The 14,492-nt window shown below is 40.3% G+C and overlaps 2 protein-coding genes and 1 pseudogene across 2 annotated transcripts; 2 read left to right on the plus strand and 1 right to left on the minus strand.

The window, feature by feature from the left end:
* Window positions 1–3,935: 3,935 nt before the first annotated feature.
* LOC106407466 lies at window positions 3,936–5,702 on the minus strand. Its single transcript, XM_048768101.1, has 4 exons — window positions 5,507–5,702; window positions 5,214–5,446; window positions 4,546–5,087; window positions 3,936–4,443 (listed from the first exon to the last, which is right to left on the minus strand). The coding sequence occupies exons 1-4, from the start codon at window positions 5,700–5,702 to the stop codon at window positions 3,936–3,938; spliced, it is 1,479 nt and encodes a 492-aa protein (XP_048624058.1).
* Window positions 5,703–5,832: 130 nt separating this feature from the next.
* Window positions 5,833–5,931, plus strand: LOC125593597 (annotated as a pseudogene).
* Window positions 5,932–10,037: 4,106 nt separating this feature from the next.
* On the plus strand, window positions 10,038–13,237 carry LOC106407475 (protein SENSITIVE TO PROTON RHIZOTOXICITY 2-like). Its single transcript, XM_013858029.3, has one exon. It carries the CDS (start codon window positions 11,879–11,881, stop codon window positions 13,007–13,009), a length of 1,131 nt encoding a protein of 376 aa, XP_013713483.1. The 5' UTR covers window positions 10,038–11,878; the 3' UTR covers window positions 13,010–13,237.
* Window positions 13,238–14,492: the final 1,255 nt, after the last annotated feature.

Below are 14,492 nucleotides of genomic sequence, written 5' to 3' on the forward strand. Positions count from 1 at the left end.
CCTTCTACCACCAGCATTCACACTCTCAACAGTGGCAACTTGCTTACCTTCTCTCTTCTTCGCTGCCAAGATTTTCTGCCTAGAAGTTCCTCCCGTTGTAGAGACGGAGGTTAGAGGTTTCCCATGTCTAGCAGTCTCTTGCCTTGCAAGCTCTTGTTTCTCAGCTTCCATTTTTTGTTGGCCATGTCTCCCCATTTGTACCTGAAAATTTCAAACCTTGGAAAAAAAATAAGCAAATGGAAGAAAGCAACTTAATCAGTTAGCTAAAGCTAATTATCACAACGCACACAAGTTATTTATAGAAAGCTACAAGAGATGATCATAAGCAAAGAATAAGGCTTTTAAGCAAATTTAAACATCAAACGAGTTCTTCAAGTGGATAGTTATCTAGTTAAGTTCTCAAACACTCTAGCTAACTAAACCTAGCCAAAATCACATAGGATTATACCAATTCCGAAAAATCCCCAATTCTCATGAACCCTAATTTTCAAAGTTCAATTTCAACTCAATTTCACCATGTAATTACCAACCCAACATGATATATAAGCTTTCCCTAGTCTTTTTCACAAGAATCTAGCAAGAAAAAGATCAAATTTCGAGTTCAAATTTCTAGGGTTCATGAGACCTACGAAATTGAACTTATTGATACAATACCTTGCTTTGGATGAAAGGAAATGAAGATGTGAAACAAGAAAATAGACTACAGGGGCGAAAGCTTAGATTTAGGAAGAAGAATGAGTTGATTTGGTGAAGAATTGAGTGAGTAATGGGATGATTTGGCTAGGGAGGTTTTGATGTTTTGTGAAAGAGGAATGAGGGAAACGGGAGAGAGACGCGGGGTAGGTGTTTTTAGGGTGTAACCGGGTCGGGTCGTACGGGTTAGGGCATTTTGGAGCGGGTTAATGCGTCGACGCGGGTTGAAGGAAACGGATCGACCCCGCGTCGCTCATCCCGCGTCAGATCTTCGAGAAAGATCAAATCCGTGCGAGCGGGTGAGGGATCCTGCGTCGTTCCAACCCGCGCTGAGCCATCGAGGAAGCTACGCGGGTAAGGTAACCCGCGTGGGTCAACCCGCGTGGGATCTCCATATCTGACCAAGTTCGTGCGAGCGGGTAGAGGAACCCGCGTGAGATTCAACCCCCCCTTTTTTTTTTTTAGTATGTACAAGGATAGACATGGGATTTCCTCCCAGATGAGCTTGTTTTAAGTCACTAGCTTGACTTTGTTTCCTTTGGCTAGGCGGTGACGGGGTCGGAGAGTGAAACCGAGATTCTTTTCTCCTCTATTGTGCTTCCCATGTAGAGCTTAACTCTTTGTCCATTGACTGTGAAGTCTCCACCATTCCTGTCCCATAGCACAACTGCCCCATATGGCCTAACTTCCTTGATCTTGAAAGGACAGGACCATCTTGACTTGAGCTTCCCGGGAAACAACTTCAGTCTAGAGTTGTAGAGAAGCACTTGATCTCAAGCACTGAACTCTCTCTTCAAGATCTTCTTGTCATGAAAAGCTTTGGTTTTCTCCTTGTAAATCTTTGAGTTCTCAAAAGCATCCAGTCTAATCTCATCAAGCCCATTGAGTTGGAGAAGTCACTTCTCCTTGGCACTCTTGATGTCAAATTTCAGTAACTTAACAGCCCATAATGCCTTGTATTCAAGCTCAACTGGTAGGTGACAAGTCTTTCCATACACAAGGTTGAAAGGTGTGGTTCCTAAAGGGGTCTTGTAAGCTGTCCTATAAGCCCAAAGTGCATCATCTAGCTTGATAGACCAGTCTTTCCTTATAGTCCCCACAGTTTTCTCCAAAATAGACTTGATTTCTCTGTTGGAGATCTCAACTTGACCACTTGTCTGAGGATGGTAGGGAGTTGCAACCTTATGCTTCACACCATTCTTCTTGAGAAGACTTTCAAACAGTTTGTTGATGAAGTGGGAGCCTCCATCAATGATGACAACTCTGGGAACTCCAAACCTTGGAAAGATGGTGCTTTTGAACATCTTGATCACCACTCTAGAATCATTGGTAGGACTTGCTACAGCTTCTACCCACTTGGAGACATAGTCAACAGCTACAAGGATGTATTTGTTGCCAAAAGATGATGGGAATGGTCCCATGAAATCAATACCCCACACATCAAACACCTCCACTTCTAGAATTGGGTTTTGAGGCATCTCATTCCTTTTGGTGATGTTCCCTCTTCTTTGGCATGAATCACACCTAGAGACAAAGTCTTGAGTGTCCTTGAACATATGAGGCCACCAAAACCCAGCTTGTAACACCTTTGAGACAGTCTTGAAAGTAGCGAAATGACCTCCATAAGATGATCCATGACAGTGTGTGAGAATCCCTTCAACTTCTTCTTCAGCTACTACTCTTCTATAGAGTTGATCTCTACAAAGGATGTAGAGGCAAGGCTCATCCCAATAGTATCTCTTCACATATTTGTAGAACTTCTTCTTGGCATATCCATCAAGACCCATTGGCTCTCTTCCACAAGCTAAGTAGTTTACCAAATCAGCATACCAATGACCTTTCTCTTCAGTTGCCTTCACCTCTTCAAGCTTCTTTCCAGTTTCACAAACTGCTACCACTGCTCCAATTGCCATGATCTGTTCCTCTGGAAGCCCTTCATCAATAGGGATCCCACTATCAGTCTTCAGTCTAGACAAGTGATCAGCTACACCATTCTCGACTCTTGGCTTGTCTCTGATCTCAAGGTCAAACTCTTGTAGCAGCAAGATCCACCTCAACAGTCTTGGCTTAGCATCCTTCTTGGCCATGAGATGTCTCAATGCAGCATGATCAGTGTAGACTATGACTTTTGACCCAACCAAGTAGCTTCTGAACTTCTCAAAGGCATAGACAATGGCTAGCAGCTCCTTCTCAGTTGTAGCATACTTCATTTGGGCTTCATCAAGAGTTTTACTCGCATAGTAGATTACATGAGTCTTTTTATCCTTCTTTTGACCAAGAACAGCTCCCCCAGCATAGTCACTAGCATCACACATGATCTCAAAGGGGAGATCCCAATCTGGTGGCTGCACAATGGGGGCACTAACTAGCTTGTCTTTCAACTTCTTGAATGCTTCCAGACATTCCCAATCAAAGTTGAATGCAGCTTCCTTGCATAAAAGCTTAGTCATTGGCTTTGCTATCATTGAGAAGTCTTGGATGAATCTTCTATAGAATCCAGCATGACCAAGGAAGCTTCTAATGTCTTTAACCGTCTTTGGTGGAGATAATTCAATCATCACTTCGACCTTGGCCTTGTCTACCTCAATCCCCCCTCTCTGAAATCTTGTGTCCAAGCACAATCCCTTCCTTAACCATGAAGTGACACTTCTCCCAGTTCAGCACAAGGTTTGTCTCTTCACATCTCTTAAGGACTCTGCTAAGATTGGACAAACAAGCAGAAAACGAAGATCCGTAGACAGAGAAGTCATCCATAAATACCTCCACAACATCCTCTATAAGATCAGAGAAAATAGACATCATGCATCTTTGGAAAGTGGCTGGAGCATTACATAGCCCAAATGGCATCCTTCGATAAGCAAAGGTACCATAAGGGCATGTGAAAGTCGTTTTCTCTTGATCATTTGGATGTATGGGGATTTGGAAGAACCCTGAATACCCATCAAGAAAACAATAATATAGATGATTTGCAAGTCTCTCTAGCATTTGATCAATGAATGGCAATGGAAAATGATCTTTTCTAGATGCTGAGTTAAGTTTTCGATAATCTATGCACATCATATGTCATGTTATTGTTCTTGTTGGTATTAGTTCATCCTTATCATTTTTTACCACAGTAATTCCTCCCTTCTTTGGGACAATATGCACAGGAGACACTCATTTGCTATCCGAAATAGGATATATTACTCCTGCATCTAAGAGTTTTAGAATCTCTTTCTTAACAACATCTTTCAAGTTGGGATTCAACCTTCTTTGATGTCCAGCATCCTCACATAGACATCACTTTCCTTGTTCTCTATCACTTGGACTTCTCTCTCAATTGTTAAGGCATGCTGTAGAGAGTCTTCAAGTGCCAACTCCTCTAGAAGCTCATCAGCTAGAGCATCCATTTCATCAATGTAGAAAACTTGGTTCTGAATTGTTGGCTTCTTCATCACTTCATTGATGTCAAAGTGGAGGATTTTCCCTTGTCCAAGATGTAGATCAATCTTTCCTTGTCTAACATTCACAATAGCTCCTGTTGTGGCTAAGAATAGTCTTTCAAGGATCAAAAGGTCTTGGGTTTCCTCCTCCATCTCCAACACAACAAAATCAGTAGGGATCTCAAAGTTACCATCCATCAAGGGAAGGTCTTCTAAGATACCAACAGGAATCTTCACTGATCTATCAGCCAACACCAAAGAGAGTTTACACTTCTTGCATTGAGTAAATCCAAGCTTCTTTGCAATAGACAAAGGCATCAAGCTAACACTAGCTCCAAGATAGCACAAACACCGCTCAAACACCGTGGGTCCTAGAGCACAAGGTAAGGTGAAACATCATGGGTCCACTAGCTTTCTTGGAACATCTAACCTCTGGATAATGGCATTGCACTCGTGGGTAAGGATCATCATGCCCTCCATCTCTTTTTTCTTTGCAGCTACAACATATTTCAAGAATTTGTTGTACTGAGGGGCCAACATAAAAGCATCAATGATGGGCATTGTGACCTGAATTTCACTCATTTGTTTCTCAAAGAGTGCCTTGTACTTCTCCAATAGCTGTCTTTTGAATCTCCCAGGGAATGGTAGCTTTGGCTCATAAGGAGGAGGAATAAAAGAGGATTTCTTTGTTGGAGTAGCAGTTTCACCATGTTTCACTGTCCTCTTCTCTTCTCCAACCTTTCCTTTACCCTTAGCTTCAACAATCTTTTCTAGAATTTCTTCATCAACCTTCTCATCTACAATCACCACTTCATCATCAATGTTGATAGCCACCTCCCCACCTTGATTTTCACCATCCTTGGTGAGAATTCTTGGAGGTAACTCTCTACCACTCCGTAGGGTGATTGCTTTCATTGTTTCCTTGGGATTTTGCTCTGGATTTCCAGGTAATGCCCCTTGTTGGCGACTTGGCTGAGAATTCATTGAAGCAAACTGGTTCTCCAAATGTCGGATCTTGTTGTTGAGCTCATTGTAGCTTCCATCAATCTTGGAGTGAATGTTCTTGAACTCATAACCCATTGTCTTCTCATTCTTTGCCTGAAAATCCAAAAGTTTCTTGAACATTGCATCCACACTTGTATATGAAGCTGGAGCTTGGGAAGAACTTCCTTGAACCTGAGTAGACTGATTGTTGTTATTGTTGAAACCAGGAGGAGTGTTTTGCCTAGGCTGATAGCTCCCTTGCTGAGTGTTTTGCTTCTGCTGGTATCCTCCTTGCCGGTTGTTAGAGTAGGACCTTTGCTGGTAGTTGTTGTACTGAAAGTTAGGCTCTTTCATGTACCAAGAACCATTGTTGTTGATGAAGCACAGCTCTTCTTGGCCTTCCAAACCATCAACCTCATTGATCTTGGGAGGACCCTCTTGAATAGGACCACCCACAAAGTTCATCTGCTCTTTCTTAGCTTGGTTGGAAAGAAGCAAGACCATCTTCTCTTGCAAGGACTTGATCTCTTTCTTTGTTTGCTGATCATCACTTCTGTTGACCATATCATGCTCCTCACTGTAGACCGAGTCACTCTTAGCCATGTTCTCTACCAGTTCCTCTGCCTCTTCCTTGGTTCTCCCCAAGAAGAAATCATTGCTGGCAGTGTCAAGCCTGTTTCTGCACTGTGGTAGAGCTCCTCTGTAGAAGGTGCTAAGCAAATTCTCCTTACTGAAACCATGATGAGGGCATTGAGACCAATAGCCCTTGAACCTCTCCCATGCTTCACTGAAGCTCTCTAGACCTTTCTGTTGAAACCCAGATGATGGGGTTAAAATCGGTCACGACGGAATTAAGGTCCAAATCCCCGAAGAAGAAAAACATAGAAAACTTCTTCGACAAATACTTTTTCAAAATAGATTCTCCTCTACGAAAAGCTTTACGGAGGAAACGCGAGTCATCGGACAAAAGCCCGAAAAGGATTGTTACGCAACGACCGAACACGAGCTCCACTCGGTCGCTACGTAGCGTCCAAGTTCGAGCCAAGGCTCAGTCGCTATCCATTCCGTTCGGTCGCTACGTAACGACCGAGCTCAAACCAAAGTTCGGTCGCTACGTAGCGACCGAGCTCTTCCGAAACGTCGATACGACATCAGTCCATGCATTCTCGTCTACCCTTCGGTGCTATCTCTCGAATACCGTAGCGAACCCATCTCACGTTTCCCGCCATTTCTAAGTTATCAATCAAACTTTACCGTAAAAACCGCGGAAAGTTCATTCTTTATCGAAAGAAGCCGTAATAAACGCTTCGAGTCGGAAGACGGCCCAAAAGGACCTAAGACATGACTCGAGGCCCAACTTACGACTTCTTAACCAACAGCCCGTAAACTGCATGATGGTTTACGCTTGGTTCGCAAGGGAAGATAATATCAAGTTTCCGCGGATAGATACGAAATTTTGAAGATAATTACGAAGATCGGAAAAAATGGAATATCTCCATTTTTATGCTATGGCGGCTTAAGGGCAGAAGAGGAAAAGCGTAAACCGACCTTGGAGCCAGTATATAAGGGGTCCTAGGCGAGAGGCATGGGAGAGACTTTTTCAGAGCAAACTTAGCACTTAGAACAATTAGGCAACTTTCCGTTTTTGTTATTTCGAGCTGCGACTCAATTAGGTTTAGCCGTCTTAGGGTTGCTAGAACTAGGAATCTCGCCGACAGCTCTCGAGCCCAGGCTTATACCTTGTTGTAAACGCTCATACGCAAATTCGGAATAAGACTTCTATTTGCTCTCTTCTTACGATTTTTATACTTTATCGTTGTCATTATCGTGTTCTAATTTGCTTGGCGTGTGGTATTAGCAGATATCTGGGACCTCTAGGAAATTAGGGTTTTCCTAGTTTCCTTATTTAAACGGAAATCGACAGTGCGAATTTTGGTTCCCACAGTTTGGCGCTAGAAGGAGGGGGGTACGGATCAATCTTACTCTCAGCCACAAAACGCTTGATCCAAACAATGTCTGGAAATACGAAATACAAAATCGCAGTTCGCAACAACGCTGGTAAGACAATTCCAGCTGCCACTGCGCCTATGGCCAACGCTTACGCAAACGCCTTAGTGCCTAAAAAAAAAAAAAAAAAAATTCGAAAAATCCTAGCCGCGACTTTTCGCCACAGGAAGTGCAATGAAACGAGCTTGCGATTTCTCTTTTTAAACATAAAGTGAAATGATAAATATTGACAAACCCCGTAAGTTTGGCTCATTTCCGAGCTAAAGAAGTTTCAATGCGTAAGGGTTTTACCAAAACACGTTTTCCGAAAACTTTTCGGAAGGGTAAAACTTGTTCTCCCAAAAACCGCAGAAAACCCCTAGGTTAATCGCGGAAAAAGGAAGCGCAGCAAATCGATTACACAGCTCGGTCGCTACATAGCGATCGAGCTCTAGCCAAGCTCGGTCGCTGCGTAGCGACCGAGCACGCACAAGGCTCGGTCGCTACGTAGCGACCGAGCACGCACACAGCTCGGTCGCTACGAACGCACACAGCTCGGTCGCTACGTAGCGACTGAGCACGCACACAGCTCGGTCGCTACGTAGCGACCGAGCACGCACACAGCTCGGTCGCTACGTAGCGACCGAGCACGAACACAGCTCGGTCGCTACGTAGCGACCGAGCCTTCATACAGCTCGACCGAGCTCTTCCGAAACGTCGATTCGACATCAGTCCATGCATTCTCGTCTACCCTTCGGTGCTATCTCCCGAATACCATAGCGAACCCATCTCACGTTCCCCGCCATTTCTAAGTTATCAATCAAACTTTACCGTAAAAACCGCGGAAAGTCCATTCTTTATCGAAAGAAGCCGTAATAAACACTTCGAGTCGGAAGACGGCCCAAAGGGACCTAAGACATGACTCGAGGCCCAACTTACGACTTATTAACCAACAGCCCATAAACTGCATGACGGTTTACGCTTGGTTCACAAGGGAAGATAAATGTCAAGTTTCCGCGGATAGATACGAAATTTTGAAGATAATCACGAAGATCGGAAAAAATGGAATATCTCCATTTTTATGTTATGGCGGCTTAAGGGCAGAAGAGGAAAAGCGTAAACCGACCTTGGAGCCAGTATATAAGGGGTCCTAGGCGAGAGGCATGGGAGAGACTTTTTCAGAGCAAACTTAGCACTTAGAGCAATTAGGCAACTTTCCGTTTTTGTTATTTCGAGCTGCGACTCAATTAGGTTTAGCCGTCTTAGGGTTGCTAGAACTAGGAATCTCGCCGACAGCTCTCGAGCCCAGGCTTATACCTTGTTGGAAACGCTCATACGCAAATTTGGAATAAGACTTCTATTTGCTCTCTTCTTACGATTTTTATACTTTATCGTTGTCATTATCGTGTTATGATTTGCTTGGCGTGTGGTATTAGCAGATATCCGGGACCTCTGGGAAATTATGGTTTTCCTAGTTTCCTTATTTAAACGGAAATCGACAGTGCGAATTTCGGTTCCCACACCATAGATTTCGTTTCTGATCTTAGTTGTCCTTGAAGTAGAGAAGAACTTGTCTAGGAAAGCTCTCTTACACTCTTCCCAAGTAGTGACAGTGTCACTTGGGAGAGTCTTCTCCCACTGGTGTGCTTTGTCACCCAAAGAGAAAGGGAACAGCTTTAACTTGAAAGCATCTTCAGTAACACCATTTGTCTTGGACAAGCCAAAATATTTATCAAACTTGTACAAGTGATCGAAAGGGTCTTCAGCAGCAAGGCCATGATACTTGTTGTTCTCTATTGTGTTGAGCAGCCCTGACTTGATCTCAAAGTTGTTGTTCTCCACTGGTGGTGCTTTGATTCCCAACCTATGACCATTAATGTGAGGTTGATCATAGGCTCCAATGGCGCGAGCTTGGCGCGGTGGATGTTGTGGCTGGCGCTGTGGTCGAAGGTGATCAGCTCTTGGATCAATGCCTCCTTGGACATCATCATCTTGAGGCAGATTCTCCATATCAAACCCCAACCTTTGCAAGTGAGCTTGTTGCTCTACTTCTCTTCTCTGTCTTGCAATCTCCCTCTCAAGTGCTCTAATGTCTTCAACTCTTGGAACTAGGTTTGTTGGACCTCTGCTCGTTGTGTTCATACACCTGAAATGCAAAGGGAGAAAAAGAAAGAAAAGCAATAACACAATTAAACAAAAATTGACTTAGTCACAAGCAAATGACTAAATCCCAATGTCACAATCAACTTAGAATTTGGCAACGGCGCCAATTTGATGATAGGAGTTTCAAGGCTCCTAATCAAATGTTGTAGAATAAAGGATGTCAAACCAGTTCTAAGTGATTCTAAAGCAAAAGGAGTGCAAGATCATGCTTAATCTAAGTGCTATCAATTGGTGAGATGATTTTTGAATTAGAATGCTACTGAAAAGCAATAAAGGACAAAACTTTCTTTGTTATGAGATAAGAGAACTCATGAGCTAAAGGAATTGACCTTGGGTGATCAAGTTTCAATCTAAAGGTGTTAACTTTCAACCAATCTATCTACCTTAGACCTAGACACCATCCTAAACAAACTCTATTTCTAGATGAATGCTCATTTACTAAGATAACTCAAGCATCAAATCTCTTTGGTTGAATGTTATCTAAGTAATCATTAATCTCAAGTCTACTAGCCATCTTAACACCTTTAACAACAAATCTCTTTGGTAAATAATGTTAAAAGCTTAGGAGAGTTGGTTCAGACATTTCATCAAACACCTTTCAGGTGTGAAATACCTAGAGCTCAACTTTAGAGAGGCCAACTCTAAAATTGCATTAAAAGCACTCTACTAGAAAGGAACAAGATGGATCTATACTAAAACACCTTAGATCTAGCTTAATCACCCTTAGTCTCCCTCACCCATGAATCCAAAGATGATTACTCACTACTCTCCATGATGAGCCCAAGAATCAATGATGATTTGGTGCTAATCATGATTAGTGATCAAATTTATCAAGCAAATCACAAGAGAAAATGATCAAGATAAGATCTTTCACCTAAAAGTTCTTTGTTATTAGATAGAAAACAAGATAAGATCCTAACTTTAGGATTACAAGAGTATTTATATGTCTTTGGAAAACCAAATGGTTTCCATTAAAAAGTCTTAAAAGCCCTTAAAAACATTAAAATTTCGACTAAGATAACGCGTCGACGCGGGTTGAGACGATCGGCACCAACCCGCGTCATCCTCCCCGCGTTGGACCTTCGACGATACTCCTTCTTCGTGCGAGCGGGTGAGTGATCCCGCGCTGCTTCACCCGCGTGACTCCTCGAACAAAGTCTTCGGCAACGCGAGTAGGGGAAGATGGAGATCACCCGCGTCGCCTTCCCCGCGTCGGAACTTGATGATTCTTCTAGCTCGTGCGAATGGGTAGTCGACCCCGCGTGATCCTTCCCGCGTGGCCCCTCCGAGTTGGTCTTTCGGTGACGCGGGTAAGTGGACTCGGGGTGCTGCAACCCGCGTGGCTCGCCTTATGATTGATCAATCTCCATTCTTCATCTCTTTTTGGATCACAATGCTTCTAAACACCTCTGATTCCTCCATAGGATACTCCATTACCTGATTAAGACATATAAATGCAAAATGGATCCTAAAGATGCTAAACTCATAATCTATATGATCATTATGCACAAAATGAAAACTTAAGACAATGCAAATATGCAAGATATCAATTCTCTACAAAAAAAAAAGAATGAGAGCGAATTATTATTTCTTATGAATGGTAATTTTTTTACGACCGTTAGGAAATACATTATTTCTCATCGTTCCTTGGTCACCATCACCTTGAAACTTGACTTAGGTTAGTTTTTTTTATAATAAAACTAGGATTGGCATTCTTCGTTTTCTTAAGCTAATATCCGCAAAATATTGTAGGTTTATGTGAGGACGGTTTAAGTGGGATCACTTATTCGCTTTCTATACGCTAGTTGACTTCCTAGTTAATCACATCACACATCACACATCCTTATCAATCCCATTGTTAACCTAATGTAAACAATGATAATTGCATTTTGAAGGGTGAAAAACAGCATTCATGCATGACTTCCATCTAACGCGTTGTGTAATTGTATTATGTCAATAATACTCTCAAAAAATTATACACAACATAACTGTAAATATCCTTAATTCTTTAATTAGGGATTGTGACATCTACAAGCACTAGACGACAATCTGAAACATTTTTTTCTTCTGAAAATAACCAATATACCAGATTTAAACGCTTAAATTAAATCCGATTAATTGAAACAAAATGTACTATGACTTGACCAGTATTATCTTATGCATGCTTCTATCGATCATTGTATGTCTATTTGATTTTGAAATCACTGATGAAATGCAACGCTCTAGGGTTCAATAGATTGTCTACACCTCACACGGCGTCGCATATTAATTGCCGATTTCTCGTTTGTATTTTGTTATAGTATTTTAGTTCTCTTAATAAAGACAGTCTAACGGCCGATTCAATGATTTATGTGTCAAAATTTGTTTTTGCAACTGGTATACGTAGTAGTATAATAGTGGCTGTTTTTTTTAATATTGCGTAATCTTTTGTGTGTGAATGTATATATGCCACAATTAACAAGTATTTTATAAGGTAGGGTGTATTCTTTAATCCATTTCTCTAGAACGGCTGAGCATATATAAAAGAAGGCACCACAAAGAGTTTAAAGAGCCAACAAACTCGAAAGACAAAACAAAACAAAACAAAACAAAACAAAAACTCAAGTTAATTATTTTCTTCTTATACATAGATGAATCAAGAAGAGCATATGAATCAAGGACGGTATATTATGAGTCAAGTAGAAGGCTCAATGTCTTGCTTCTCCGAGACGAACTCTAGTTCCACAATCTACATGAATCCCATGATGGCCGCGACGAGATCATCGGGAGAAGACAACGGCATTTCACTCTCTCTTCTTCTGAATCTATCTACCATACAAGACAAAGTCCATGAGATCCAATCACTGGTCAACTTTTTCATGATCTCCCCTAATAACAATAACCAATCCTCGGAGTCAACGTCGTCTTTAGCTGCGGCTAACGTCGAAAGTTTGGTTCAAGACATCATCACGGCTGCTTCTTCAATGATGCTTACTTGCCAACAACTCCAAAGCTCAACTAACAGCAGCAGTAATATTGATACCAGTCAAACCGCAGATGCAATGGTTATGGAGTTCTCCCAAGACTTCGACCCGGATCGTGATTTCATGGGAGAGTCGTCAATTAACATTCTTGATGTCCAAGAAAGAAGGCATGTTTCGTTTCTCGACCAGACTACGCAGAATCTTGACTGGTACGGCACCGAAACCACAAACCCTAAAAAAGATATTCATCGTTCTAAATCAAGATTAGGGAACTACGAGATAGTGGAGCTAAGCGTGGAGGATCTACTAGCGAAATACACACATTACTGCCAGATCTGCGGGAAAGGGTTTAAGAGAGACGCGAATCTAAGGATGCACATGAGAGCACATGGAGACGAGTACAAGACACGTGAAGCCTTGATCAGCCCAACAAGCCGTGACAAGAACGTCGAATACTCGTCAATGAGGTATTACTACTCGTGCCCTCATCAAGGGTGTAGATGGAACCAAAGGCACGAGAAGTTTCAGCCGTTGAAATCTGTGATTTGCGCCAAAAATCATTACAAGAGAAGTCACTGTCCTAAAATATATATGTGCAGAAGATGCAACGTGAAGCATTTCTCGGTTCTGTCTGATCTAAGGACGCACGAGAAGCATTGTGGGGATATCAAGTGGGTTTGCTCTTGTGGAACTAGGTTCTCTAGGAAAGACAAGCTTATGAGCCATGTTTCTTTGTTCTCGGGCCACTCACCGGCCCATGAGCCGTCGCAGCAGCAACCTCCGATGATCACCCCCTAAAGTAATACCACGGCCGGAATTGAGTTCTAAAAGCAGCATTATTGTTTAGTACCCTCGTGAATATCTCATGATTTTTTTTTTTGTAACAACTATCTCATGAATATATCTATTATTTTAAAAGAGAAATACATATAAATTAAAATTTGTTTCATGTATGATTTACACAAAATTCCACTAAATTTAGTTTTATTTTTATAGTATTCATTAATGATGTTTTAGTTTTTTAAATAACTGTCACATTCATGGGCATAATTTAGGTGTCATATACGATTGGTTATAATGCATGTAAACCGAGAGTTCATACAACTGTACCGATCACTATATAAAATTAAAATCCAAAACAGTTTTGTATTCAAACAAAATTATTACTCAAATACGTTCGCACCACAACAAAAATATGTCATACAAATTATGCTTAGATCAGTGTTTAATCAAATACCGTTTTAGACGTTTGATGGTACAATGACTAGGACATGGCCTTTGGATACAAGTTCGGATATAAACTGAGTATTTTGGACTTTCAGGAATTTATCTATATTATTAAAAGAAAAATAAAAAATAAAAATTTCTCTTAGTTTTCAACTTATTTACACTAGAATACCACTGATTAATTATGAACCTATATTTATGTATATATCCTTTGTTTTTTTCTAATTTAATAAATCATTTTTAAATTGATCATAAACTAAAACAACTTCTTAATTACATTTTAATGCCACTAAAAACTACCTAACTCTAACATTTAGTATTTTTTTAATCTTTTTATCAAATTAAACAACCATAAAACATACATAAATTTTAAAAGAATCATTTATATAATATATAAATAAAATATAAACTAATACATAAATATATTATTTTATGTATATTTTTATATAAATAATACCCACTGTAAATTGATAAATGCTGAAGAGTATAAAATATATAGCACAAGATTTTGAATAGTATATAAAACAATTTCATTATATATTATCATAAAATTTTGATCCATAAAACATAAAAATACATTTGTGTGAATGCATGGATCATATTCTAAAAATGTGGATAATACGTTGACTGTTTACAAGACAAAGTAAAATTACTCAATATAAACTATAAATGATTGTGTTTATGAATGTCATATTAAACAATTTTTGAATACGAATAAATTATAAATTATATATATATTAGTACTTATACAAATCAATATTTGTTTATAGAAAAATAAAATAATTATGTGTGGATGTGCGGTCAAGATCTAGTTTTAGTTTATTTTTCTATTACCTATTTAGGTATTTTTCTTATTCACTTCGGTCAGGTTCGGTAAATTTTGGGTTCATGTATTTTCAGATACAACCAAAATATCCAACTTGTATTAAATATTCAAAATATATAATATTAAATACATCTAAACTTATATTTAATAATTTAGAAATACTATCAAAATAATTTGTAAAGTAATCTACGCAAACTTATATAAATTTCTGAAAACAAATCTTCAACT

The sequence above is a fragment of the Brassica napus genome, chromosome C9, assembly GCF_020379485.1.
Source record: "Brassica napus cultivar Da-Ae chromosome C9, Da-Ae, whole genome shotgun sequence".
NCBI classification, from domain to species: Eukaryota; Viridiplantae; Streptophyta; class Magnoliopsida; order Brassicales; family Brassicaceae; genus Brassica; species Brassica napus.